Below are 27,495 nucleotides of genomic sequence, written 5' to 3'. Positions count from 1 at the left end.
TGATAAAGACCCTAAGCGCAGGAACTCTGCCATAACTTGGTATCTCCAGCACTACTTAGCATATTGCCGTGTGAGAAAATAGTACTTGGTATATTTGTGACTGAAATCAATCAGTAATAGATCATATTCATACTGAGTTCTTCTGTTCTTTTGGAAGCAAGCAAATGAACAGATTTCCGGTACAGGTTATATGAGCTTCAGCTTCTCCTACAGTATCACCTTTACTTATTTATTCTTTAATTGCTGACACAGATGCACCTGTAATAAGCACTTGGTTTTTGTGATCAAGTACAGTCTCAATGACAAGGCAAATTAGAAGTTAAAATGTAAACAGCCTAACATCAGAACTGAAGCAAAAGTATGTCTTCTTCCAACAGCAGTTTTGAAACTATTTTTATACAGTGTAATAACAAGGGCATCAACTTCATTATTTTCCAAATTTAAGCTTAGGTGATGTATTTTACTGAAATGATTATTTGCTAAATGTTCATTTTTTTTTAAATTCCAAACTTTATTAAACATTTCATATATGCTTTTCTTTTTTCTGTGATAGTAATTCCAATATCTGATGCTCTTGGGATGTAAGATTTTGTTTCTGCTAACTCTTACTCCCATAGTTTACTTGTGTATTTGGTGATCTTTAGCTGAGAACTCATATTTGTTTGGTCTTAATCCATGGAAAATCTTGGGGGAAAAAAATGATCATGCTTTTCTCAAGAGGACATTCATATTTGTTTCTCCCAGCAACCTGGTTCTTGACCACTAACAATGCTGACAATGACATTTGCCCCCAGGAGGGTCTCCACGGCTCCCACTTCAGCTCATTCTTGGGGCCAGGGAACTCAGAGGCTGCCCTACTTTCTGCAAAATTATACTTTACATCAAATCTAGTTGTACATAGTGAAGGCATCCTCCGAATATTCAGAGAGCCACCCTGCAGAAACAGGATGCTGATTTTCATCTCTTAAAGATCACAGTTGCTGTTTCATGGAGAAAGGATTACGGGGACAGGGGCGGGGGGACAGAGTGGATGCTGGGGAAGCAGTGAGAGGCAACTGTCAGTCTTTTAGGTGAGAAATGGTGGTGGTCCGACCCAGGGTGGGATCAGTGAAAATAAACAGAAGGGTATGAATCCAAGGTAGTGGAGTGTCTGCTTATTAGCTTGTGTCCCTTGCTTACTTATAGGCACAGAAATGTGTGCTTAGCCACAAACTCTCATTAGCTTGTAATTTCTCTTCCCCTCTTCATATGTTAGATAGCAGAAAGTGAAAAATGTGATAATATCCAGTGTGGTCAAAAGGTAAAAGGACACACTGTGAGTTCGAGCCCCGCGTCGGGCTCTGTGCTGACAGCTCAGAGCCTGGAGCCTGCTTCGGATTCTGTGTCTCCCTCTCTCTCTGCCCCTTCCCCGCTCACGCTCTGTCTCTCTCTCTCTCTCTCTCTCTCTCTCTGTCAAAAATCAATAGACATTAAAAAAAAATTAAAAGGTAAAAGAACACAAATACTCTCGCATACCATCTGGGGGAGGCTAAACTGAAACAGCTTTTTTGGAGGACAATTTGGTGAAATCTATCAAAATGTTAAATGTACAACAAAATGTTAAATCTCTTTGTTAGGGATTTCTCCAAAGGATACATACAAAATGTCCACCAAAATACGTTAAAATGTTAACAGGATGTCCAACATATTGCCGTAGGTAGTAATAGCAACAAACGAAACCAGCCAGAGAAACTGACCACGGTCTGAATGACCATCCGCGAGGACTGGTTCGGTAAATGAAGATTCATCTCTTACCATGGAATACTGTTTTTGGTTGCCCCAAAGAGACACATCTAAGGTAGAAGGCTATCCCTGATAATTTAAGTGTAGAAAGCAAAATGCAGAACAAAGTGTATAGAAAGATCGCGTCCACAAAAAAAAAATTTTAACAGCCAAATAAGAACCATATGCATTTATATGCAGAGATCGGCATGAAACCATTTACTGGGAGGACACACGAGTAACTTAAAATGATGCACGTGGGAGAAAGCAAGCAGGGCTTCAGGGTAGAAAGCAACTTTCGCTTTTCATTTTATGCCTTTTTCATACATTTTGAAAATTCACTGCAAGCCCTGTATTGCTTTTGTTTGAAGAGGTTAGCCTGTTTTTATCGGACTCTCCTTGATTAGGGAACCTGCTCCCCACGGTTACTATTTCTCCTGCTGGTGCTACTTTATCATTTCCCCTGGTTCCTCCCTTGAAGACTGTGAATAATCCTTAGTCCCCCCGCCCCCCCCGCCCACCGGTCCTAAAAAGCCAACCTTCCCCCCCCAGGTCTCCAAAATCTATTATCAAGACAAAAACACAGATTTCAAATAATATGCATAAAATGATCCCAGTTTTGTAAACAATAACGGAATAAACGCGTGTATGTGTGTATAAAAGAAAAAAGAGTCGAGAAAGATTTATCCATTCATTCAACAGAAATGTATTGTGTGCCTACTGAGAGCCAAGCATTGTTGCAGATGCAAGTTCAAAGGGCACCAGAGCCCCAGTGCTGTCTCTCTCTGCATCCCAGACTCTAGAATCTGAAGGGTAATGTGCACCAGCAGGTTAATGGCAATTCACTGTGGGTGAGGCAATTGTGGCTAAGCTTTTATATCACCTTCATGTTTTTCTGTATCTTCTGATTCATTTTTTTCTTGCCCTGTGTATGGCATAAAAGATCTTATATAAAAATAATAATTAAGCCATAAAACACAATCTCTCTACCCCTCTGGTTTCGTCTCTCTTCTCCAAACGCCTACACGCGTCCATGCGGTGTTGGAGATACACTGACACTAACGGATTTTTCCGTGTGGATCTGGAGATCAAATTTCAGTGTGCACCTTGTATTTTATCTGCAACCCTACTTTTAAACAACAGGCTCCCAGCACTTCTGATCCTCTCCGAGGGGCCCTCCTCGGCCCTCCCTGGCCCTTCCCTTGGGGCTGCTTTTCTTGGGATTCTGCCTCTGCCCGACTTCCAGCCTCTGCCCTCACCCCCACGTGTGCATCGTCCCCGGATGGGTGGCCCCAGTGAGCCCTTCACGGCTGCCTCCTCCTGGATGCCCCAGAAGCTCCTCAAACAGCAAACCCCAGAGACAAAACTCCCCAGTTCTCCATCTGGGCGACGGAGTGGTACCCAACACCCCCCTACCCGGTCTCCGGGCTGAGAACCCACACAGCCAAGCCACCTCTGCTCCCGCCCTCACCCCACATCTCAACGGCGCCAGGCTGGCTTTGCCCTTCAACACGTCTGCTCCCACCTCACCTCCGTGCCTGGGATTCGAGGGGGTCTCTCACAGGTTCAAGCCCTTCCTTCCCCACCCCCACCCAACACCCATCACTAGATTGATCATCCTTCACAGAAATCAGGAGGCCTTAGAGCGTTGGTCCCCAACGGCCACCATGGCAATTCGGCCATATCTGATCACTACTGTCCTATAATTGGATTGCGTTCTCTCTCTCTCTCTCTCTCTCTCTCTCTCTCTCTCTCATTTTCACTTAGTTTAAAAAAAAACCCAACCTATCCCTGTATGCTTTAGCCTCCTACCAACGAAATCCCAGGCCTGATGTGTCAGTTATTGAACCAAATCAAAACAGACATGGAACCAATCAGACGTGAGCTGTCCATCATGCTCCCCCGGAATCAAGGCCAGTGTCACCCACGTAGGCACAGCCCTGCCTTTCAAAACGCCCACCCGCTCTCAGCCCCTGCATGGCTCCGTCTGTTTGAAGGACACTCCAGACCCCTGAAGGGGCGAACAGGGCCTCCTGCGTAGCTGCTGGTGCCTCCTGCCCCCCTCCCTCTCCCATGACAACCCTCGCCCTGTGCCCGCCCGTCACAGGGACTAATTACGTCTCCCTCACACTGTCTGCTGTTTCACACCTCCCTGCCACCTTCACAGCCTCTGCCCGAGTGCCCGTGATGGCTCTCGTCCACCTGTCAAGCAGCTCCTCTCAAGGAGCACGTAGGCGGCAAGGCCCCTCCTGGCGGCCCCTCCCCTTTCTTCCCTTCGGCAAACTGGGTCAGCATCGCACAGAACATCTCCAAGGTTCTGTTGCCCTGGAGCGGTACCCTGAGCCCTTGTAGAAGCATCTTTCCACCTGGTGCCAGGCACACAGTAGGTGCTCGATAAATGTCGAGCAAACACTAGGGGCTGTGTGTAGGTGGAAGGAGACTGGAATTTACAGGGAACAGACCCGGTTTGGAGATTGGGCCTTTCCACCCACCGACTTACGTGACCGAAGCCTGACACTCTCAGATGCTCCTTTCCTGAGCCTCTGTTTCCCCGTCTGTAAGATGGGGTGATCAAGTTCCCATCCCAAAGGCTTTAGCGCGACCGGGCAGAGACGTGAACGTGGGCTTTGCAGACTCTGGAGCTTTACAGAAATGTGGGCTCATTCCCGGGATGGTCCCAGGGACATTGATGATGAATCCTCTGTGTCCATCCGGTCTGCACTGCTGTGTCCCCTCTGTGAGCCCGGGTGCCTCCCCAGCGTGCGACTGCCCCCCCGCCCAGGGTCGCAGGGGAAGGCAAGAATTACAAGCCTGTTTATTTAACATTTAGGAAGCCAACGCATTTTCCTGGCCCTCGTCTGCAACACTTAAGCCAATATTTGCGTCTTTGGGATTCTATTTGTATGGTAATTTAAAAATAGGGTTCGGACTTACAGCAGGGCCTTACTCCTGAAACTCTGAAAGCACATTAATTTTCTGGACGGTAAAATAATGCCATAATTAAATATTACCATTTCTCTTAAAATAAAATCTGGTAACTCCTAACAAAATGGGTTTTTCGAAGCATGATGGAGGTTTTCCCACAAAACTGCCCTCTGGGGAAATTCGTTATTTTCGATGTATGGAAGAGACCACGGACTTAATCTCAACGCAATGTAAGAAAAATTGATTTGTTAAATTACAATAATTTTCCTGCATTTAAAATCTCCGTGCTTCCTGTCGTAGCTGACCCAAAGCCCCCCCTCCGGCCCCCCCAATATGTGTCTTTAGGGAAAGACTCAAGGAGCCAGGATGTTTTGTTTTGTTGTTTATGAAGCCTCCTAGATGCCCTTTCTTGTGGTTCCAGTTGGAGTGTTTGTTCCGTGCTGCAAACTTCTCTGAAAGAAGGCAAGGCTGGGTGACCCCATTACCCGTGCCCTTTGGTCTCCAAATACGTTCTCTGTGGGAGGAGAAATGATGCCCTGTGGGAGAAAACTTGGGGCCCAGAGCTGGCCTTCCATGGGCTCCCTCTTTACGGAAGTCCCGGTGGACCAGGGAGCCTTGGTGACCCCAGGCTGGAGGCCGGTCGCTGGAGGTGGTGCCGGGTTTCACCCGGGGCGCCCAACCGCCCCAACCAAAGCTCAAGAGGGCCCCCTTGTGGAGACTCCCAAGAACAGCCCAGCAAGTGGTATACTTCCCCCAACATCGGGTTGCTCCCCGTGACCCCCCACGTCTCCCGGCAGTTCTCAAACCCAAAGACACTCAACGGAAACCATTGGCCTCCATCCTTCTCTCTTTAAGACCTAAATGTTTCTGTGGGACGAGAACGTTCTTGGCCCCTCCACGGAAGAGCTGGTGGGGAACCATCTCTCAAGGCCCCGTGAAGAGTTAAGCTCCTCAAGGTGCCGCTCGAAGATGCCTTTTGCTTTGCTTTCTTCCAGAGTCTTCACTGCGATCACACACACGTCTTCTTTCTCATTGAATGTGTCAAAACCTTGTGATCATCTTACCCAACTCCTGTTGTGTGGAACAATGAAAGCTTCAGGCTTCCGCTGAGAGGACATTCGGTCCAATGGGACACACGTTCTGTTGAGCAAATGCTGACTGGTAACTGCACCCCTACGGCAGGCACCAGGACATCCCGCTGGACTTGGTATCATTTAGGAACATCTAAGGACCAACATGCAGATCTGGGAACACGGGCACTGGAGTCGAGCTGACGAGGCCTTGTCTCTAAGACACCAGAACATCTGGGTGAAAGTCAAAAACTTCCATCAATCACCCTAATGCCTTGACTACTTGGAAACAGCTGGGCTTTGGCTGGAATTTTCCAGTTTTCATCTGGGGGGAAGCCCCAGCCAGAATGAGGAGTAATTAGCATGATCATGGGGCCAAGGGAGAGTTTTGATGTGAACCGTTTTTTGTACTGGAACATTCCTAAACAAACAAACAAAAAACACTGGCTGACGAGCTGGGCCTGGTGGGCCAGACTCATTTCCCAAACCCCCCATTCCTTTCCCATCCCTGGAGCTGTACATTTCCTTTTCCCTCAGCAGGAAATGCTGGACACGAGCTGTGGGGTGGGAGGTGGGGGGCGGGGAAATGTCTGTGAGACCAGCCGCTCCCCGTTACAAAATGTTTTCAATTTTGGAAACACAAACGTAAAACAATCGCCCCCTCCAGGTGGCACCAAGTGAGACCCACCTTTTCCACCGACGCCATGGTCCAGGCCACCCCCAGGACTTTTCGTGGGGAACGGAGTGAACAGTAACAGACCCATCTGTGCCCTCCACTACCCTTCAACACACTGACATCTGACTCTGATGCCCTCTTCCTTCCCGCCAGCTCGGAACCTGCTTCTCCCGTCCCCCAGTCCCTCCAGGATTCCTCAGGGTGACTTTCAAATCCCTGAGCTCAGCAAGCAGAGGAGGGCACGCTTCAAAGTCCTGGGCACTGCGGGGAGTGGGCAGCGGCCTGCCCTTTTTCTAGGGCACGCCGTTTCTGAGTTTCCCAAGAGCACAAAGCCCATCTCCACTCCCCCGGCCCCAACTCCCCATCCCCAACACTCGGCCTTGAACACAAAGGCCTCGGATTGGATGGATGATGAGTTTCAATTATGGCCAAATGAGGGACATATGAGGGATCCGAAGACCCCGCCGTCCACACCAGAGGGGAAGTTTTGACTCTTTAGAATTCAGCGTTTGTCTTCATATTTCTGTGATTTGCTGGTACCGTCCTAGCATGACAATCCGTAACCTTCTCGGGGGAGTTTGAATGGAAAGTCTGCGTGCCTTTTGTGCGATGACTTCATTGGAAAGCACGTCTCTTGCTGTCGCAACGCACTGATGGCTGTCATTGCAACAGCCGGTTTCTGAAGCTTGTTGGCGAAGCAGCCGCTGGGTACCGTTGCACACCAGCACATGTCCATTTGGAAAAAGCGGCCACCTCTAATCAGGAGGGCTTATTTTGGGGGGGTGGGGATTTTTATTGAAAATGTGCATAAGCTTCCAAGTCCAAACATTCCAGGTGAATTACCTCAAGCTGAGGATTTTGAAATAAACCAGAGGGTTTCCAATTTTCTTTTTTCTTTTCTTTTCTTTTTTTTTTCAGCAAGAGAACACTTTTATCCAAAGCAGATCTTAATTAGCATCCCAATATATAAACCAGGGGCTACGTGGGCTAAAGCGGGGTGGGGGGGGAGGCTAGAGCTCCACTCACGGGGCCTCCCCTTTTCTCCTAGAAAAAAACGTTAGTGGTCTTCAGAAACCAGCTTGAAAACATCCAGTACAAGCAAAGGTAAAACACACTCCACTCTTGAGCCAGAGCGAGGCCACCCATATGGCAGCCACCAGCCACATGTGGCCCCTGAGCCCCCGAAATGCAGCTAGTTCTAAACTGAGTTGTTTTATGAGTGTCAATACACAGCTGATTTCCAAGACTTCTATGGAAAAAAAGCATCTATCTCATTAATAGTTTTCATATTAATTACATGTGAAGACACAATATTTGGGGCTGAATAAAATATCATTAAAATTAATTTACCTGTTACTTTTTAGCCTTTTCAATGTGGCTACTAGAAAATGTAAAATCATGTGCATGGCTAACATTCGTGGCTCATACTCTCTTTCCATTGAGTAGTGCCATGGAGCCAGGTAGAGCCTTTCCTGGAGGTATACAACTGCATCGCGGTCCTGGTTTGGCTGGGGTAGGTTCCAAGGTTCAACAAAGGCTTTGGGGCACCTGGGTGGCTCAGTGGGTTAAGTGCCCAACTCTTGATCTTGGATCAGGTCCTGATCTCACATTCGTGGGTTCAAGCCCTGTGTCAGGCTGCATGGTGACAAGTGCAGAGCCTGCTTGGGGTTCTCTCTCTCCCTCTCTCTCTGGCCCTCCCTCTCTCTCTCTTTTTCTCACCTACTCTCTCAAAACATAAACATTGAAACACACACACACATAATAACAACAACAACATCAAAGGATTTAAAGCAAAGCACCTGGCCTCAGGTTTTGATGTTGGATCCAGCCTGTCCTCGAAGCTCTCAGCAGGATTTGATGCTCACACTTAAATGTCTCTCCACCTAATTCTCTTTCTTCTCTACTTGTTTGGATCACCCAAGACCCCCAGCCTACTGGGAACTCCCTTATCCACCACCCTTGCACCTTTAGCCACATTGTTAGGGATCCCAACAGCCATAATCCTTCTCTTTCTCTGCTTCCAGTTCAAGCCTGATCCTAACAGCCACACATGTAATGGAAATCACCAGCTGATTTTTAGGAGGGAAAACCCCAAAGTGTGGGAGAAGTGTCAACAGGGAGCTCACGTGCATCAGTGTTATGGTGCACAAGTCATTCATTCATTCAACTAAAGGAGCAATTATAGCTAACATTTATTGAGCATTTACTATGGGCAGGCATTGTTCTAAGCCCTTTCAAGTCTTGACAACAAATATGAATTGAGCATCCATCAGGCATTGCCCTAGGTGTTGAAGAGTCAGCAGTAAGCAAGAGAGATAAAGACCTGTTCTCATGTAGTGGACAAACTAGACAGTAAGAGATAGGAAGGAAGAAAGGAGAGAAGGGAAGGCAGGTGGAAAGACAAAAGAAAGAAAGAAAGAAAGAAAGAAAGAAAGAAAGAAAGAAAGAAAGAAAGAAAGAAAGAAAGAAAGAAAGAAAGAAAGAGAAAGGAAAGGGAAAGAAGGAAAGAAAAATGAGAAGAAAGAACGGGAGGAAGGGGAAGGAAAGAAGGAAGGAAGGATAAAGAAAGAAATAAAGAAAAAGAGAAGGAAGGAAGGAGGGAAGGAAGGAAAGAAGAAAAAGAAAGAAAGAAAGAAAGAAAGAAAGAAAGAAAGAAAGAAAGAGGAAAGGGAAAGAAAAAAAGAAAAATAAAGAAAAATGAGGAAAAGAAAGAAAGAGAGGGAGGAAGGGGAAGGAAGGAAGGAAGGAAGGAAGGAAGGAAGGAAGGAAAAAAAGGAATAAAGAAAAAGAGAAGGAAGGAGAGAAGGAAAGAAAGAAGAAAGAAAGAAACAAAGAAAGAAAGAAAGAGGAAGGAAGGAAGGAAGGAAGGAAGGAGAAAGGAAAAAGAAATAAAAAGAGAAGGAAGGAAGGAAGGAAAAAGAAAAGAAAAAGAAATAAAAAGAGGAGGAAGGAAGGAAGGAGGGAAGGAAGGAAAGAATAGAAAGAAAGAAAGAAAGAAAGAAAGAAAGAAAGAAAGAAAGAGGAAAGGGAAAGAAGGAAAGAAAAATAAAGAAAAATGAGGAAAAGAAAGAAAGAGAGGGAGGAAGGGGAAGGAAGGAAGGAAGGAAGGAAGGAAGGAAGGAAGGAAGGAAGGAAAAAAAGGAATAAAGAAAAAGAGAAGGAAGGAGAAAAGGAAGGAAAGAAGAAAGAAAGAAACAAAGAAAGAAAGAAAGAGGAAGGAAGGAAGGAAGGAAGGAAGGAAGGAAGGAAGGAAAAAAAGGAATAAAGAAAAAGAGAAGGAAGGAGAGAAGGAAGGAAAGAAGAAAGAAAGAAACAAAGAAAGAAAGAAAGAGGAAGGAAGGAAGGAAGGAAGGAAGGAAGGAAGGAAGGAAGGAGAAAGGAAAAAGAAATAAAAAGAGAAGGAAGGAAGGAAGGAAAAAGAAAAGAAAAAGAAATAAAAAGAGGAGGAAGGAAGGAAGGAAAGAATAAGAAAGAAAGAAAGAAAGAAAGAAAGAAAGAAAGAAAGAAAAGAAAAGAAAATTGAGGAAACTTGTGTGACACCCCAGCAACAATGAGCACACCCAGAGTCCAGATCTTGGTTTCTAAACACCATCCACCAAAAAAAAAAAAAAAAAAAAAAAAAAAAAAAAAAAAAAAAGAGCCAGGATCCCTTGAAAAAATGGTTGATTCCAGGGCAAGGGCAAGGAAAGTACAAAATGAGCCTGGAAGATCTTCCAGTGCCAGAAAATGAGGAAGTGCTCACAAAAATGACCAGGGCCTATAGAAAGTTACATAAGAGCTAAGTTGAAGGATCTCCCAATGACCAAATCAGGGACAATTCAGCAACAACATGAATAATGATAGCAATGGATTGTAACCTACAAAATCAATATATCCGGGTTCATATTAATACAAACGACAATTGAATAAAGAGGTAAATGGGAGAACAGACAGTGCTTCCATACAGCACGATTCCAATCAGTAAACTCAGAAGGTTTGATGAACTAGAGAATACCCATTTGGAAAACACTACAGGAATAATTGTTGTAGGCAAGAATCGTCAGTGGTCATCAGTGGATGCTGAAATTAGTGGAGGTTAAAGTATAATGAAAAACAAGATATTTACATTATCTCTAAGTATATGCCCATACAGTAATTATTAACTACAAAGAGAAAAGCAGTAATTTAACAGTGAAGAAACCTGGCGGTCAGCTCCTTAAACAAATAATCAAAGTGAACATCACCGGCATTGGGACAAACTGACGTGACACCAGGTGTCTCCTGGGGTGTTGCGCTGGCAGTCGCACAACATCACCTCTATGGCATTCCGACCAAAACTACATAGGCTGAATGTAATCATGAAGAAACTTCAGACAACCCTCAACTGAGAAACACGTTACGAAATACTGGCCAGCGCTCTTCAGAACCAGCAAGGTCGTGAAAGACAAAAACCAAAGAAGTGTCTCCGATGAAAGGACACAAGAGGCGTGAAAAATAAATGTGATGTGTGATCCTGAACCGGATCCTGGACCAAAAAGGAGACACTGATGGGACAGTCAGTGAAGTGTGCGTAGGGTTTGTAGATTAGTTCCTGACATTGTTATCAATATTAACGTCCTGGTTTTGATCAAGAACTATGTGCGTGATATTAACATTTGGGGAACTAGGGGGAGGGTATGCTAGCACTTTCTACTGCTTTTGCAACATTTTTGTGAGGCTGAAATTATTTCAAATTGAAAAGTCAACAAATAAAAGTAAATAAACAGAAAGCGGGTAAATAGTTGCCAGGAGCAGAGAGTACCACACAAAACAAAGAGGGAATGGAAAAGAGGAGAACAGGGTGTTTGATATCAGCCTGCCGGGGATTGCCATGTACTCTCAGACCTCACTGCAGAGGGAGAACCCAGCACAAAGCACATGGAACAGTGCTCCGGCTAAGGAACAGCATGTACAACAGCCCCGAGGCAGGAAAGTTGCATCCCTCCTCTTTGCTAGGAACGCCCAAAAGAGAAATACGGTGGCATCTGTAGGCTGACACTGGAAAGACAGGAGAGAAGCCCATGTGTAGATGGAGGTGAAAACTGAAGCGATGTATCTACAAGCCAAGGGACAGCTGGAGCCACCTGAGGCCAGAAGATGCCTGAAGGATCCTCCCCTCCAGCCTCCGGACAGAGCATGGCCCTGCCCACACCTTGACTGCAGACTTGTGGTCTGAGGGTCTGACAGAATAAAGTTGTGTTGGGTGGGTCACCCTGTTTGTGGCCCCTTGTCAGAGCAGCTCGAGGACACACAGCCACTGTCCTTTTGCATTTCTGAGGTGCAGTGATGAGTTAACCTCACGTCTGTCCCCCTTCGTTTTGTGCACCTCCCTCGGGCTGTCTGTGAGTCATTTATGCATTTACTTATTAAATGTTATTTACTTTGAGCATTTCTTAATATTGTAAAATCAAGCACAGACCAACCCCCTTTTAAAATTCGGTCTTGTCCTCGGCAATGCGGACCACACAGCACGGGTTTGCTACGGTAACTGTGGCTGCTTTTTTTTTTTTAATTATTATTATTATTTTTTTAACATTTATGTATTTTTGAGACAGTGAGAGAGCATGAACGGGGGAGGGTCAGAGAGAGAGGGAGACACAGAATCTGAAACAGGCTCCAGGCTCTGAGCTGTCAGCACAGAGCCCGACGCGGGGCTCGAACTCACGGACCGTGAGATCACGATCTCAGCCGAAGTTGGACGCTTAACCGACTGAGCCACCCAGGCGCCCCGTGGCTGCTTTTTAACACCCTCTAAAATCAGCACACAACCATGAGGGTAAGAAATGTTCATAGCCGCACCCAGAATCAGCTGACTCACCTCCCAGAACCTCAGAACAAGCCAATTAGGACAGGAAGACAGACTGCTTTTCTGTTGCTTTTTGCCCCCAAAAGAAGGATCTCTGAAGACCTGATACTCATCTGGCTACACACCCCTTTTCATTCAGGCCCACTCTTATCGTGCTCTTTAAAGAAAACACGGACGGGGGAGCTGGGTGTGAAAGTTCTCTAAGCCTTCATTTTCATCCGCACAATGAGGATATAACCACGTCCTCTGAAGACCGGATGAGAAAAGGGCGCAGATTGTTAACAGCATTTCTATGAAATACCCAAAATAGGCAAATCCGTGGAGACAGAAAGCAGATTAATGGTTGCCAGGGTTTGAGAGGAGGGAATGAAGAGTCCTCACTGACGTGTACAGGGCCTCTTTTTGGGGTGAGAAGAACATTCTGGAACTAGAGAGCAGCAATGGTTGCACGGCATGGTGACTGACCTAAATGCCACTGGAGTTTACTTGTACACTTTGAAACGGCTAAAATGAGGAGCTTTTGGGGCGCCTGGGTGGCTCAGTCGGTTGAGCGTCTGACTTCAGCTCGGGTCATGATCTCACGGTCTGTGAGTTCGAGCCCCACGTCGGGCTCTGTGCTGACGGCTCGGGGCCTGGAGCCTGCTTCGGATTCTGTGTCTCCCACTCTCTCTGCCCCTCCCCCGCTCGCTCTCTCTCCTTCAAAGATAAATAAACATTAAAAAAAAATTGAAATGGCTAAAATGGTGAGCTTTAGGGATGCCTGGGTGGCTCAGTCAGTTAAGTGTCTGCCTCTTGGTTTCGGCTCAGGTCACAATCTCATGGTGTGTGAGTCTGAACCCTGTGGTTGGGCATGGCGCTGACAGTGGGGAGACTGCTTGGGATTCTCTCTCTCCCTCTCTGTCTGCTCCTCTCCCCCACTCACTCTCTCTTAAAATAAATAAACTTAAAAAAAATAATAAAGTGATGAGTTTTATGTTAGGTGTATTTCGCCAAAATCTATTTATTTTTTTTAATTGGGAAGGAAGCATCTGCCTGGGGTAAGTGACACCAATCAAGTCCCTCTACCTCTCCGAACCTGTTTCCTCATCTGCAAAACGGGGGCATCGGCAGAACCTACGTCACGGGTCGTCGTGCGGATTATACCACTGGGTCTGTAGATGTGACCGGTGGGTACAGCACACTGACAGGCTGCTTCCCCTGGGACTGCTGGAAGGACTCACCACCCTAATGCAGACAGAGCAGCTGGTCTGCAGACGTGTGTTCAGAAGAGGCTTAGCGAGCCTCCCGCCCCCCCTTAAGGCCCCCGGCAGGCTCCATACGGTGTTGGCCTCTGTAGGCTGTTTCTGGCATTCTGACTCACGACAGCACATCAGCTCGGAGCAGATCATATTTTAAACCCCAGTAGCTTGGTCTGAGCAATAGGGCGCTCTGGATGTAATTCTGCAGGTAATTTGAACGATGCTATCTAATTTCAAATGTCCCTGCTCTTACGAGTGCGAAGGCAGCATAATTTTTAATTAGTGGGTAAACAGTAAATAATGGATGGCGGTAAGTGGACACCACTGTTAATTAAAAACCCATGGTTGATAAAAATCAATTTGGCCCATGCATTGAACTCGGTCTATCAGGTCCCTGCGAAAAGTTGTGCAACCGACCCACGGCACCATCTGCGTTCAGCTGTTTCTTTCCCTAAGACTTTTCGGGGGGGGGGGGGGCAGACGAGGTGGGGGGAGAAAAAAACCAAAAAGCTACCTCAAAAGCTGCAACAGAAAGCCCTCCATATATTCATCGGTGACTGGTTGATTTCATGTTTGCGACCTTTAAATTGAAGCTTTGCAAACGGCCAAGAGGTGATGTTTTATGCGCCACTCTGGTGGGTTCGCCACGAAGGTCTCCGATTGTGTGTCGTGTTTTGCGTGTGTCTGCTCCGAACACAGTTGGGACTTCATTACTTCCCTAGATCCTAATTTCTCCTAGGAAAACAGGACAAACTAAAACACGCTCAGCGGGAATATACCCTCTGAGGACTCGGGACAGAATTTAACATCAAGGGCCATCTCTTCTCGGTACCTTCAGAGAGTACAGGGCGGAAAGGCTTGTTTTCTTTTGAACAGAAAACGTTTCCTCCAGAAACAGAGCTTGGTGGAGACAATGCCAACATAACCTTCAGGGCCCGTCCGCTGTTGTGCTCTGAGACATAAGCTTGATTTTCCGGCCAGGCAGGTAACACCGACCCCTTCGGTTCTTTTCTTCCCTCTGCTTCACGCAGTCTCCAAATCAGCACTCTCAGACAGGGTTTGCTCAAGCTGGTGATGTTTGCATTAACGGCAGGACTGAATCCAGGGGCCCCCGTGTCCCCCGATGAGGCCGCTCTTGGGAGCAGGAGGAGGTTGGAGGTACTGGCTCGGACATGCACCCTGGCTCAGGATTCCTGATAGGGTCACGCTGGCAACGTGGCCCAATTTCAGTGCCCGCCCACCCACGCCCCGCAAGAAACGAGATGTGCCCAAGTTAATACGGAACTCCCCACAAGCTTCTTCTTCAAGACTCCCCTTGGTATGGCCTGAGAGCCCTCCAGCAGCCACATGTGTCCATGTGGGGCCATGTCAGCCCCAGTTGGTACGGTGGTTGTTTTCATTCCTCCTATTTAGTGGGTTAAAACCCATAAACCAGCTATAGGACACACTGGGAATATAGCAAGGACGCAGTGGGGCATCAGCGTTTTTATCCACCCATCCACCCATCCACCCATCCATCCATCCATCCATCCATCCATCCATCCATCCAGCAAATTCATCCCACCGAGTCTTGAAAACAGCCCCTTTCTCCTTTCCTGTGATGCAAGACGGCCAATAGTGAAAGCAGCCAGCCACAGTCTGACCACCTGGGTTTTGTCACATTTGGGCAGCACGTGCCCCTGTGCAAGCCAAGCCCAGCTCACCCAGCCTGTCTCTCTGCCCATAAGAGGAGGCTGATGCTGACGCCCGCCTCCAAGGGCCGTCACAAAAGTCAGGCAGCGAATAAAACCCGTGGGGGGGTGACACTCGGTTCACAGAAACTGTGGCTGCCATGACTGTGGTCACCAGGGCGTCACCTCTGCTTTCTCAGCTGATCTCGGGGGATCCCAAGGGTCTCCAAATGAGACCCCGGGGCCTCCAGGAAGTGAGGAATCTGCTCCGCCTCATTTTCCTGAGACGCTGCGGGGGCGCAGAGAGTTTGGGGGTCACGCGCCCCATCGGACGGCTGCGAAGGGGCTGGTGTGGGACCCTCAGGCCTCCCCAGGCCTGCCCTGGGGGGGGGGGTGCCAGGAAGGTGTGGTGTGCAGAGGAGAAGGGGGCGGGATGTACCTTTCGTCTGCTTTTCCACTCCACCATCGAGCCTTCCTGGGGCCCCTGGGCCGTCAGGGCCCGGGTCCCCCGCTGGCCCCCCATCGCGTGGCCCCCAGGCTCGGTGGGAGGAAGTGCCGTTGGAAAGCCCCGCCGCAGGAGCTGGCCAGCGGGTCGAGGCCGGCCGCCCCCGGACACGGCCCGTTGCCGTAATAGTTGGACGCTGCTCACCGCCCAGCTTCCCACACATCCCGCCATCTGCGTTGTGTCAAGCCCGGCCCTCTGAGTGGAGATGACGGTTTCTGGAGAAACCGCTGCCCTTCGGCAGCTGAAGGCCCCGGGGCGCTCGCCTCAGGACAGCAAGCAGGAGGGATTTTGAACAGCTCCGTGGCCAAGCCTGGCTTGTCTCCATAAGATGAGCACATGTGGGGGTCCCTCGGGAGGATCTGAGGCCCCCGCGGCTCACGGCCGTCCTGCCTGGGCCTCCGATTCTTCACGTCAGCCCGGGCACCCACCACAGGCCTGCGGACGCCCGCTATGTGCCAGGCGCCGGCGGGGGGGCCCGTGACGCCCAGACGGACGACACACGGGCCCCACCGAGGGGGCCCGTTATGCGAGTGGTCTCGACAGGCAGGTGGCCGTTCTGGCCTGCTCCGTGGGGCAGAGGTCAAGGAGAACCTGGGCTCTTCGGTGGACCGGGCAGCGCCCGGCGAGTCTTTAGAAGATCTGGGCTCCTGGGAGTCTGGTGTGGCGCAGCAACTCTCAGAGACTTTCCAGCGCTGGGACCTGGGGTAATCCCCCTCCGGGAGGCTAGTACTCCATGGCGGTCACGTCTGAGATGCAGGAGACGATGGGTCCAGAGGCCGATTCTAGGCACCTTGATTTGGGTGCGGCTGAGGGGGAGCTGGGCACCCTGGGGAGAGGCCAAAGCCAGACTGTGCCTGGCTCTCTGCTGTGGCCCAGGATGGGTTGGGGAGGCGGGCAGGGCGGGCAGAGTCTCTGCAGGGAGTCAGGACCACTAACCTATGTCCGTCTGCTTTGCAGCCCACACGGCAGAGGCGACCGGGACGGGAGGGGACAGCCATCTACACTGGGAGCCTCGCTGCCAACGGCCCCTGCCCAACAGAGCACCCGTCACGGCACTGCTGCCCCCACGCCTCGATGGGCCCTGGGTCTCCACTGGGTAAGACCCTGAGATTTTTCCCTGATCGCAGGCCCCTGGCAGGGAGACCTCACCCTCCCTGCGCCTCAGCGTCCACGCGGCACGACTCGTCCAGTGGTCCGAGAGGCTCACCAGCTGTCAAACGCATGGCTTTGCCCGCCCCCCTCCACAGAGCAAACCTGGTAGGCAGGGCCGTGCTGGGCATCGCGTCCCAGCGTGAATGAAATCCATGTGAGCGCCTGGTAGGCAGTCCTCACCGAGTGCCACCTACGCGCGAGGTCTGGGGGAGCCACGGTGGGAACCAGCCTGAACATGGCTAACACAGAAATCAGTGACGTAAACTTGAGACGGCGCTAAGCTCTGTAACGAAGGTGACGAGACCAAGGATGTGATAGCCAGTGATCTGGGAGGGCTCTCTTGAGAGTGGTCAGGGAAGGCTTCTCAGAGGTGGTAAGATTCAGCTGAGAGTCCTGAGGCAGGAAGCAGCAGGCGAGAGAGGGCCCAGGCGTCCCTCGGGTCTGTTGAATTCTCTACCTTGACCGTCTCGCCTGACGTTTCAGAGGCCCTGTCTGCTGCTCTGGGGCAACCGGCTTTGTGCTCCGCCCTCATCAGTGGGGCATGAACTCTGCGGTCCTCCCTCCTGGGTGAGGGAGAAGGCAGTGGCCTCCTCCCCACCTAATACATCCCTGCCTCCCCCGCCATCCCTTTTTGGGCCAGTCCTGCTCCGGGCTCAGGGACTGGGCTCTCCACGTCCCCCACGCACCTCGTGGGGTCAGGGAGAAACCCGACGGCCAAACATCTGTTAGCACTCTGGGTGGAGGGAGGGGACATGAGCTCTGTAAAGCCACTTTGGATGCACTCCCAGGCTCTGCCCCGGTCCCGACTCCAAAACCCAGGTGAGGTCCGGGCGCCACTGGCCCGGGTCACCCTGAGATAGAACTGGGGTGTGGGGAACATCAGAACTGGTTGCAGGCTGCTTCTGCCCTGAGACAACGGCATTCCAGGACAGTTCTTCTAGAAACTTCTAGAACTTTCTTCCTAGAAAGTTCCTCTTCGTGCCCTCTAGACGGGCTTTGCTGCTTCCTGGGGGCAGTGCCGGGAACAATCCAGAGTCTGGGAACCACTGAGTTATCCGCTGTGGCCTGCTGCACCCCATTAGGCAAATCTCCCACCTCCGGCCCCGACTGGGATGCAGGTGAGGACAGGGCTGTGGCCCACCCTCAGGTGGATGAGTCACCCCTCTCTGTTTTTAACTACCTCCTGTACTGGCATCTCCTTACCATTTTTCTTTAAACCAGCTTGCTTTTGTTTACCTAAATATATTCATTTCTTTTTACAGCTTTATTGAGGTATAATTGCTATACAGTAAACTGCACACATTTACCACGCACTATAATTATTTTTAACGGAAGCGTAATCTCACTGTGGATAGGGAGAGCACAGCCACCTGCCATAAATAGGAGGCAACTGTAAAAAGAAAGTCAATGAAAACAAGACAACATAATTAAATCCTCACTGGATTCGTCGCCTGCCTCAGAGTCTGTTCTCTCTGGGAGAAAAGGGAGGTTGGCGTTAAAGACACGTTAGCTCCAACAGGGACTTTCTCCTTCACGTAATCAGAAAGACCGAAAAGGAAAAGGGAACTGTTTGCGTGCTGGGTAAGAACATGTTTCCTTTGCGCCATCGGCCTTGGTCTGAAAGCTCTTGCGAAAATAAGAGCATAGATGGCGTGAGCCATGCGAAGGGGGTACCTGCCTACTCTTTTGTTCCCCCTGGAACTCATCCAACATCCGCCCCATCTGAACCCTCCACAGCAAACTCTGAACCGACACGGATTACACTCGGTCAGGGGACTCAACCTAGCGAAGGGGAGACCGAATGTAAGTGCCCATCGGTCACGATTCACTGAGTGAGGCCCCAGGGAGGGGCCATGGGGTGCCAGGCTCTGGGCCAGGTGCCGGGGAGCCAGTGGGGGAAGGACGGACAGGCCACCGCCTCCTGCAGCTCACAGCACAGGGCTCCCCAAACGGTGCAAGGGAACCTCTGTTTCCCAAGCACCCCCCAGGCACTGTCACCGTGCTTCAGGCTTCCCGGAGGCCCTGACGGTGAGTCTGATGCCTCCACGTCACAGAGGAAGGAGCGGGGCATTACCCACAGCCACTGAGGGACGGAAATGAGATTGGAGCCCGGGTCCTCTGGCCGCAAGGCCTGCACACTTCTTGGGCCAGTAGGGATCCACAGGACCCACCGGGACCCGTGCCACAAGGGAGGGTGTCCGCTGAAGGAGGCCCCACAGGGCATGACGTGGCGGGCCGCTGGGCTCAAGGGTGGGGCTGAGACCACGCAGGGAAACTGAGGCTGCAGGAGCCCAGCCCCGAGGGAGGCGCTCAGCTCAACGCGCTGGTTCTCACGGCTCTGTCCGATCCCCGTCTCTGTCCGACAGCTGCGAGGTGCGCCCGGGACCCGAGTTCCTCACCCGTTCCTACACATTCTACCCCAACCGTCTCTTCCGAGGCTACCAATTCTACTACAGGGACCCCTTCTGCCGGGAGCCCGCCCACTCCTTGCTCATCAAGGGCAAGGTCCGCCTGCGCCGGGCCTCCTGGGTCACCCGGGGTGCCACCGAGGCTGACTACCAGCTACACAAGGTGGGCATCGTCTTTCACAGCCGCCGTGCGCTGCTCGACGTCACCAGGAGCCTCAACCAGACCTGGGCGGGCCAGGACTGTGCCCAGCGGCTGCCCCCGGCCCGGGCCTGGCTGCCCGGGGCACTGTACGAGCTGCTGAGCGCCCGGGCCAAGCGGGACTGCACGGAGGCGCTGGGCTTCACCATGCACGAGCTCAGCCTGGTCCGCACGCAGCGCCGCGTGCAGCTGCAGCCCCGGGCCGGGCCCCGGCTGGTGGACGAGCTATACCTGGGGGACGTCCACACCGACCCAGTGGAAAGGAGGCACTACCGGCCCACGGGCTACCAGCGCCCGCTTCAGAGCGCCCTGGTGAGTCTGGGGCCCTGGAAGGGCGGGCACTGAGCCCCAACCCAGCAGGGCCTCTATGGTCCGGTCCCTGCCTAGGCCCCTCTCCGCACCCCCACTCTGGCCTGCGTGCCTCAGGACATCTGCACATGCTGTTCCCTCTGCCTGAGACACCTTTACTCGGGTCTTTACGGGGCTGGCTTCTTCCAAAAGAACCGCTTTTCAGCCTGTCTGTGTCGGACCCTCCTGACATCCTTCTTGCGGGCCCCAGAGGGTCCCCTTCTGCCCTGCTGGCCATGTGGGCTTGGGCAGGCCTCTCTCAGTTCTCAGATCAGATGTGCCCTCCAATCCCCACTCTGCACACTTTCCAGCACTCAGCTTGCCCTGGGCTACATGGTTTACTTGTTACTCGCCTCCTTCTCCTCTAGAAGTAGACGTTCCGCAAGGGTGGGGTCCCACTCCGGTGTCGTCACACGTGGCCCAGGGTCTGGCGTACCGTCGGGGCCACTAAATGCTAGTGAAGGAACCAGGGAGAGGTCAGCCCTTCTCCAGGGCTCTGCTGGACAGCCACACAGCCTGTGGAGGGCAGCGCTCTAAAGCGCCGCGTGGACCTCCCTGTTGGCCTAGAGCCAGAGATGTTCATACTCAAGTCAGGGGCAGCAGCCCTTCTGAGGCTGACTGTTCTCACGACGCCGACTTGAGACGGCATCGTCTGGGCACCTTCTGAGAATGCAGCGTCAGGTTCTGTGGGTCCGGGGTGGGGCCTGGGGTTCTGCTCCCAGATGGCCCGTGGACTCCCCACTCTGGGCAGGAGATGGCAGTACCGAGGGACCTGCCCTGTGACACCCGCCTCCCCCACCCCAACTCCAGCGTGAATTTCACTTGAGGTGCTTAACGTACATTTTTAAATGAAGCGGCCACAAACAAACCGCCCCCATTTGGGGCAGATCCCGGTCGCCCTTTCTTGCCTGCTGAGCACACGGGCAGAAAGAATCTCAGTTTCATTTGCAGAATGGACTCTCGGCACGGAACGCAGAGCCTGGCCAGCAAGGCGCGGGGAGGCTCGTGACTTCTCCAGTGGGGCTGGTGAGGCCTAAGGACCGCCCCCCCTCAGAAAAGTGTTTGTAGAAGCATAAAATAAAATACAAAAGAATTTAAACGGAAACCGCTTCTACTAAAATAGTTACCCGAGTCTTAAAGCACTAATTTGTAACACGGGGAATACTAAGAACGCGAATTCTTTATTCTCCCTAATTGGGTGTAAACGATGTTCCCAGGATCTGCAACACTGTTACCAGGAGGCCGGCAACAAAGTCAGAGGTCCCGGGGTACAGGGGTTTGCTGCCTACACTCACAATTACAGAAAAGTTCACTTTTATTAGGGTTTATTGAAAGCGAAGCCAAGGTAGGATGCCATGGTGAGAATGTCAATACAAGGTCCCCAAGAAATATCTTTCAAAAGTGAGAACGCCTGGGTGGCTCGGTCAATTAAGCGACCGACTCCTGATTTTGGCTCAGGCCATGATCTCACGCTTCATGAGATCGAGCCCCGTGTCAGGTTCTGTGCTGACAGTTCAGAACCTGCTTGAGATTCTGTCTCCCCCTCTCCCTCTGCCTCTCCCCACTCCTACATACCCACTCTCTGTCTCTCAAAATAAATTAATAAGCATTTAAAAAAAAAAAAAACCCAGAACTGGGAACAAATAGATTGGATGGATGAGTTCAGGAGTTCTGCCACCAAGTGTTCTTTGAGCTCTTAGGCAATGCTCGCATCATTCAGCATGTATCGAGTGCCTACTGTGTACTCAACACTCACGGAACTAAACCAGATGGGCAATTTCTCATCTCTGGGAGCAGCTGCTTGCCAGTACCCCAAAGGAGGGCACCAGGGATGAGCCCAGCTGCCCCCCTCTCCTCTCCCACCACCTCCTCCCAAGCCAGGATCCGGACAGCAGAGAAGCGTGAGAAGTTCTCATAATCAGAAAATCAGCCCGAGTTCTTTTCGTGATCTCAAAATTAGTCCCTTTTTGGCAGCCAATGTTCTAGGCTGGTCTGACGTTAATCCTACTTAGAGAGGAGAAGGCTCTGGCAGTGGGGTGATTACTGGTGCCCACTACCTCATTAGGAGGGCAAACGGCTCTGAATACAGAGAGGACGGACCCCCGGGGCACAGAAGATGACAATTTTCAGGTCTCCCCAGGCAGGACTCTAGGGCCGCAGACTCCTGCCGTCCTGCTGCCTGACCAGCCAGCGTGGCCAATACAACCTGAACGGTGACTGAGAAGCAGATCAGGAATGTGGGCACAGGCAAGCAGTGCCAGATGCACAGACATTAAATTAAATATCCGCTCACTAACTGCCCCCTCCCTGGGAAAAAAAAAAAAAAAAAAAAAGATCATTTCAGAGAAGAAAATGCTGCAGATAAACCCCCAAGGAACGAATTAGTCGTTACCTTATGCTCTCTGGGGCCCAAGCTTTGCCCATGACCCAAACCAGATGGTAAACATGAACATTTTTAGAAGTTAATTTAAAACCAATTTGATCCCCAAATTCATTGCCTGGATGTAGAATCCTAATCAATCAGCCAACACTCGACCAAAATCATCTAAGCCTGCTGTCACCTCTGGGGGTTAATTAGAAACTGTTATGTGCTGTTTGAGAGATAACTTTATGTAACAGGTTTGAACCAGTAAGAGTTTGGCTTCCGCACAAGAGTGAATTCTGCTGGCTGGGGCCTTGTGTATTAACACGTGCAACTCCAGACCTCTGCAGGATGACACCACAAAGGTTTTTCATTTTTCTTCCCCTTCAAGCGCAGCAGAGAAGGAAATGCCTGTTCTCTCTCCTCTCTCCTCTCCCACCTGAAAGGCTCACTACCTCTCGATTTGTTATGCAGAACACCAGTTGCCCCAAATTACCAAACAGTATCCCCAGTGTCCTGTCTGCAGAAGATTTGAAGGGAGTGGGGGAAGCGGGGGGGGGGGGGGGGTGGGGAACAGCCCTGGTGTTATTTTGATGTAATGCATCCTGCCCTGTCAATCCCCATCAGTGTGACACCAGTCCGAATGTGGGTTAAAACGCCTAAATTCGACCCTTATCAGCCAGCGTTCCAATTAACCGGCCCGGCAGCTAAATACCCAGCTTGCTCACTTCTGTCCGTCACATTTCTGCAGCCATTCGCTGGCATTTCAAAGTGCCTTCCCGTCCTCTGCCCTCACGTCAACATCCCCCAAGCCAAAAATAATGCAGGTTTCCATATTATGGAAATCGAGGCAAGTGGAGGTCCATCATAGACACAAATAATAAAAGCTGCTAATGAGGCAGATCTGAAAATGAAAAAAGCAAAAAACTAAAAACAAACACAAAAACCCCTGTTCTTAATCATCCAGTATTTTCTTTCTAAATGAGAACTCCCGAAGGCCGCTTGTTTGGCATAAAACTCACCCAGCAGCAATCGGTGGAAATTGTGTGTGTGTGTGTTTGCAAGACAAAAAAAAAAAAAAAAAAAAAATGGAGCTGACTTCCCAGCTGGGCTCTCAAAAATGCCCCCTCTTTTCCCTGGCCTGTCCTGCCCGTGCCCCTGGCCTGAGGTTCCCTCCTGGGATGTCTGCCAGTCCCCAGTGTCAAGCCTTGCTTTGACAAGCGGTCGCTCCCAGGACATTTACCTTAGAGAATGATGCTCTGGATCAAATTCTGGGCAACAGCTCCCTTCCAAAGCAAAACAAAACAAAACGAAAACAAATGCACAAAAAACCCCACACCAAGATGTCTATATCTGGTTCCTTTTTGGCCTCAACTGAGCCTCTTTCCTCCAAAATGCAGCCTGAGTCCTTCCCCACACGTGGATTTGGCATCTGTTTCCTGTTGACGGGTTTTACTGCAAGCCCAGCTCGGGGACTCTGTAAAGCAGGGACAACTTTAAGGCCAAAGAGGGAGGAAAGCAGCTCCCGGCCCGGGGCAACCAGGGGCCGTGGCGGTGGCTGACGCCCTGTGGGCCACAGGTCCTCCCTATGATAAATAACACGAGAACGAACATCTTTGGGCGGCGTCTCTGTTCCACGGTCTCCTCGGTGAGACTCCGAGCAACGGGCAGGAGTATTTTCGTGGCCCTGCCTCCCTGTCGCCACATGTGCTTTATTCTAAGGGAGGGAGAGAACGATGCCCACCTTCCCGGGGGACGTTTTTGAAGCTAAAAGAGTGCCTCTTCTCCACCGCGAGGTGGAGAGGGTGCGGCTCCGAGGAGGGTGAAGTTTTCAGTCTGGAAGGGACGGGGAAGAGGCTCCAGACGGCACGGTCCAGCCCGTCTCCACCACGTCCAGGCTGGGCCGTGGGCTCCCGGAGCTCCAGCAGCTTCGGCCAGAACACGTGGCGGTTGCCCGAGCTGGGCCCTGCACAACCCTGGCACTTAGGAAGCTCCCAAAAGTGAGGGGGGGGGCTGGGAGGGGGGTTAACAGTGAGCCAGGAGAAAGGCCACAAACTCGAATGGCCGACTCTCAGGACCAAGCAGGCGGGGTGTGGGACCGAAAACCTCCAAATCCCAGGGCGTAAGGCACCTCCACTCTGTTTTGGCTCATTCACCCACGCTGTATGTGGCTGCTGTGAGCCCGGCCCTGTGCAGGGAGCTGGGAACAGAGTAGCCGCGGGGCCTCCGGGGCTCTCGGGACCTACCATCCAGCGAGGGGAGGAGGAGGGGTGGAGAGAAGAGGTCTGCCATCTGCAAAAGTGTCGCTAAGGCCTCCCGGAGCCGAGACTCGGGGGGGGGGGGGGGGGGTGGGGACAAGGAGCAGGCAGCCAGGCCAACACGGGGGGGGGGGGGGGGGGGGGAGGGGGAGGGGGGGAGGGGCAGCAGGTGCGGAGGCCCAGGAGGGGGCGGAGCTTACGGAGGTCCGAGGAGGGCAAAGTGGCCATTGGCACGGGAGGCAGGGAGTGACGGGGGGGGGGGGGGGGGGGGGGGGGGGGCCGCGATGCCCCGGTGCAGGGTGCGCCCCGACGCCCCGTCCACGTCGGACACTCACCGTTCTCCTTGCCTTCTGCCAGCACCACGCTCGCCCCTGCCCCGCGTGCAGCCTCATCGCCGGCTCCAACGAGCACCACCCGCCCGTGCTGCCCCCCCAGGTGGCCCTGCCCCTGCGCCTGGGCGGCCGCTGGGTCAGCCCCGGGTGCGAGGTGCGCCCCGCTGTGCTGTTCCTCACCAGGCTCTTCACCTTCCACGGGCACAACCGCTCCTGGGAAGGGTATTACCACCATTTCTCGGACCCCGCCTGCCGTCAGCCCACCTTCACCGTCTACGCAGCCGGCCGTTACACCAGGGGCACGCCGTCCAACAAGGTCCTCGGGGGCACCGAGCTGGCGTTTCAGGTCACGCGGGCCCGGGTGACTCCCATGGACCAGGTCACCACGGCCATGCTCAACTTCTCCGAGCCGAGCAGCTGCGGGGGCCCAGGGGCCTGGTCCTTGGGGACCGAGCGGGACGTCACAGCCACCAACGGGTGCCTGCCGCTGGGCATCAGGCTCCCCCACGTGGAGTACGAGCTTTTCAAGATGGAGCTAGACCCCCTCGGGCAAAGCCTGCTCTTCATTGGACAAAGGCCCACGGACGGGTCGAGTCCCGACTCCCCGGAGAAGCGCCCCACGTCCTACCAGGCGCCCCTGGTGCTCTGTGACGGGGTGTCCGGGCCCCTGCTGCAGAAGCCCGACCTCAGGGGCGGGGGGCCACGTCCCCGAGCGGCCCTTCTCCCCGCCCTGCCCCTTGCTCTAGGGCTGGCCCTCCTCGAGTGGCTATGAAATTAACGTGTGACCTGCAGGCCGCTCCTCTGGCCCCTCGCCGCCCCGGGGGACTCCCTCGGGGCACCGACCCCTCCATCCATCCGTCCCCCGCTCGGCTCTGTCTCCGCCGTGGAGAGCGACGCGGCCCCGCTGCCCCCTGGGGCGGGGGGGGGGGGGAGCTGAACACCCGAATCCAGGCGCACCTGCAAAGCCCAGGACAGCACGGCGGGCAATTCGACCCGAGCGCTGACCACGAACCTGGGCGCGGCCGCGTCAACCGCCCCGCGTTTCTGAGCGCTCGCTCCGGGGTTTCCCGGGAGGGTGGAGGAGAGCACCCCTTCTCCCTCTCCGCCCTCGGCCTTTTGGGGGACCGGGAGCGACAGTCCGCACGGGGCCGGGGCTGCTCGGCGGGGCCCGCGGCTTGTCGTCTAAAGACGATTAATCCGAATTTAGCGAGACAAACTCAAACCGCAGCCGTGAATTAAAGATGCTGCCTCGGGCTTTCGGGTACGTCGCCGCAGCTTTCTGGAGGAGGGCTGGTCTCCTTGGGGGCGCCTCGGCTGTCTTGCGCCCTGACTGCTGGCACTTGCCTGCACTTGCCCCTGCGTCTGCCAGCCGGGGCCTCGAGCCGGCCACACTGCGCAGCCCTCCGGGGCCAGCGCTCCCCGGGGCCCAGAAGAGCGCCTCCCGCGCCCACACCAGGCTGGCTGCTGCGGGCAGGTCTTTGGAGGAACCCGGCGTTTCCAGCCCTTGGAGAGTAATTAATACTAATGATCGCGGTGACACCGGCCTGCTCTGTAATTAGCCCCGCACAGGCGTCCTCTGTTCTCAAGGCTCCCTGTGCTTAAGTGACAAGGAGGGAGAGGAACCTCCGAGTGTGTTTTGGGGACCATCCCAGGGAGAGGTCAGGGTCACCGGGCTCCGTGGCAACTTCTGGAGAAGGAGGCAGCCTGCTCGCCGTGTGATGCCCTCCTCTGCCTGGGGGGGGAGGGGGGGGTGCTGTCATCAAGGTGGGGAGGACACAAGGCCCCTGCCTGTGTTCCCAGGGCCTCCTCTGTCTACTGCGAAATTAACTAGCATCCTGGTGGGCTCAAGGGTTTCCAGGGACTCTGTGCCCCCTCCTTCCTCCCCCCCCCCATTCCTATCTCTGGCTCTTATCACAGATCTTGAACAACAATTGTCTGTGAGGCTAATGATGCTTTCAGAGCAAGCCCCTGTCTTCCGTGAGATTGTGTGGGGTTCCATCAGCCCGCTGAAATTGCTCTGACTTATCTACCCATTCTTCTTCAACAACAACAACGGCAACAACAAAAATACAAAAGAGAAGAACCCCACCAAGTTAATATTCTCTGTAGGTCTCGCCAAGCTAGGAGAGTTCCTGGTGTATTTACCGAAGTACAAAAAGTAATTAAGATTATTTACGGTCTCAGACTGCCTCGGGGTGGGGGGGTGCGGTTCCCCGTGGGGAGGGGGGTGGGTGGCGATAATGTGTCCATGGCTGAGCAAGTCTTGTTTCCGAGGCTTGAGGCAACCATGACACCATTTGTCATCGAATTTGAATCTTTTAATAAAATTAAACAGCCTGAAAAATGTTCCTGCTGGTTATTAAAGTCAACCAAGGGGATTATGGTTCTAAAGAAAGGAAGCGAAGTGAGTGTCTCCCAGAGAATGTGTGAAAGAGAATAAACGCAGTGGAGGTGAACTCTGGCTCTCTGTCATGCTACTTTGGTTCAGGCTACCGCCCTGCCCTGTTAAAAACTCTCCAGGAGCTTCCAGTGCACTCAGAATAAAGTCCCAGTTCCTCGGTCACTGATGTCCGCAAGGTCTGGCTGTGCATCCCCACATCCTGGCTGCACGGGCCTTCCTTCTGTCTCTCGATCACAATCAACCATGCCCTACCCCAGGGCCTTTGCATGTGCCATTGCCGTTTCTCTTTCCCTCCCCCCCCACCCCCCCCCACCCCCCCATCCTCAGAAGCTTGGCTTTTTCTAGTCTCCTGCTTAGGGAGGCCAA

At 52.3% G+C, this 27,495-nt stretch overlaps 1 protein-coding gene across 1 annotated transcript in view; it reads left to right on the top strand.

The window, feature by feature from the left end:
* APCDD1L (APC down-regulated 1 like) overlaps positions 1-27,184 on the top strand; it is a 56,142-nt gene extending 28,958 nt beyond the window's left edge. Inside the window, exons 2-4 of the mRNA XM_086702577.1 lie at positions 16,627-16,765; positions 19,188-19,740; positions 24,754-27,184. Of these exons, the coding sequence (XP_086558703.1) occupies positions 16,627-16,765; positions 19,188-19,740; positions 24,754-25,500 (1,439 nt within the window). The 3' untranslated portion in view covers positions 25,501-27,184. The remainder of the gene's footprint in view (positions 1-16,626; positions 16,766-19,187; positions 19,741-24,753) is intronic.
* The last annotated feature ends 311 nt before the right edge of the window (positions 27,185-27,495 follow it).

The sequence above is a fragment of the Puma concolor genome, chromosome A3 (assembly GCF_028749965.1).
Source record: "Puma concolor isolate L17-30 chromosome A3, mPumCon1.1.hap2, whole genome shotgun sequence".
NCBI lineage: Eukaryota > Metazoa > Chordata > Mammalia > Carnivora > Felidae > Puma > Puma concolor.
The sequence above is the reverse complement of the archived record's forward strand: the minus strand, read 5'-3'. Positions and strand labels throughout refer to the sequence as shown.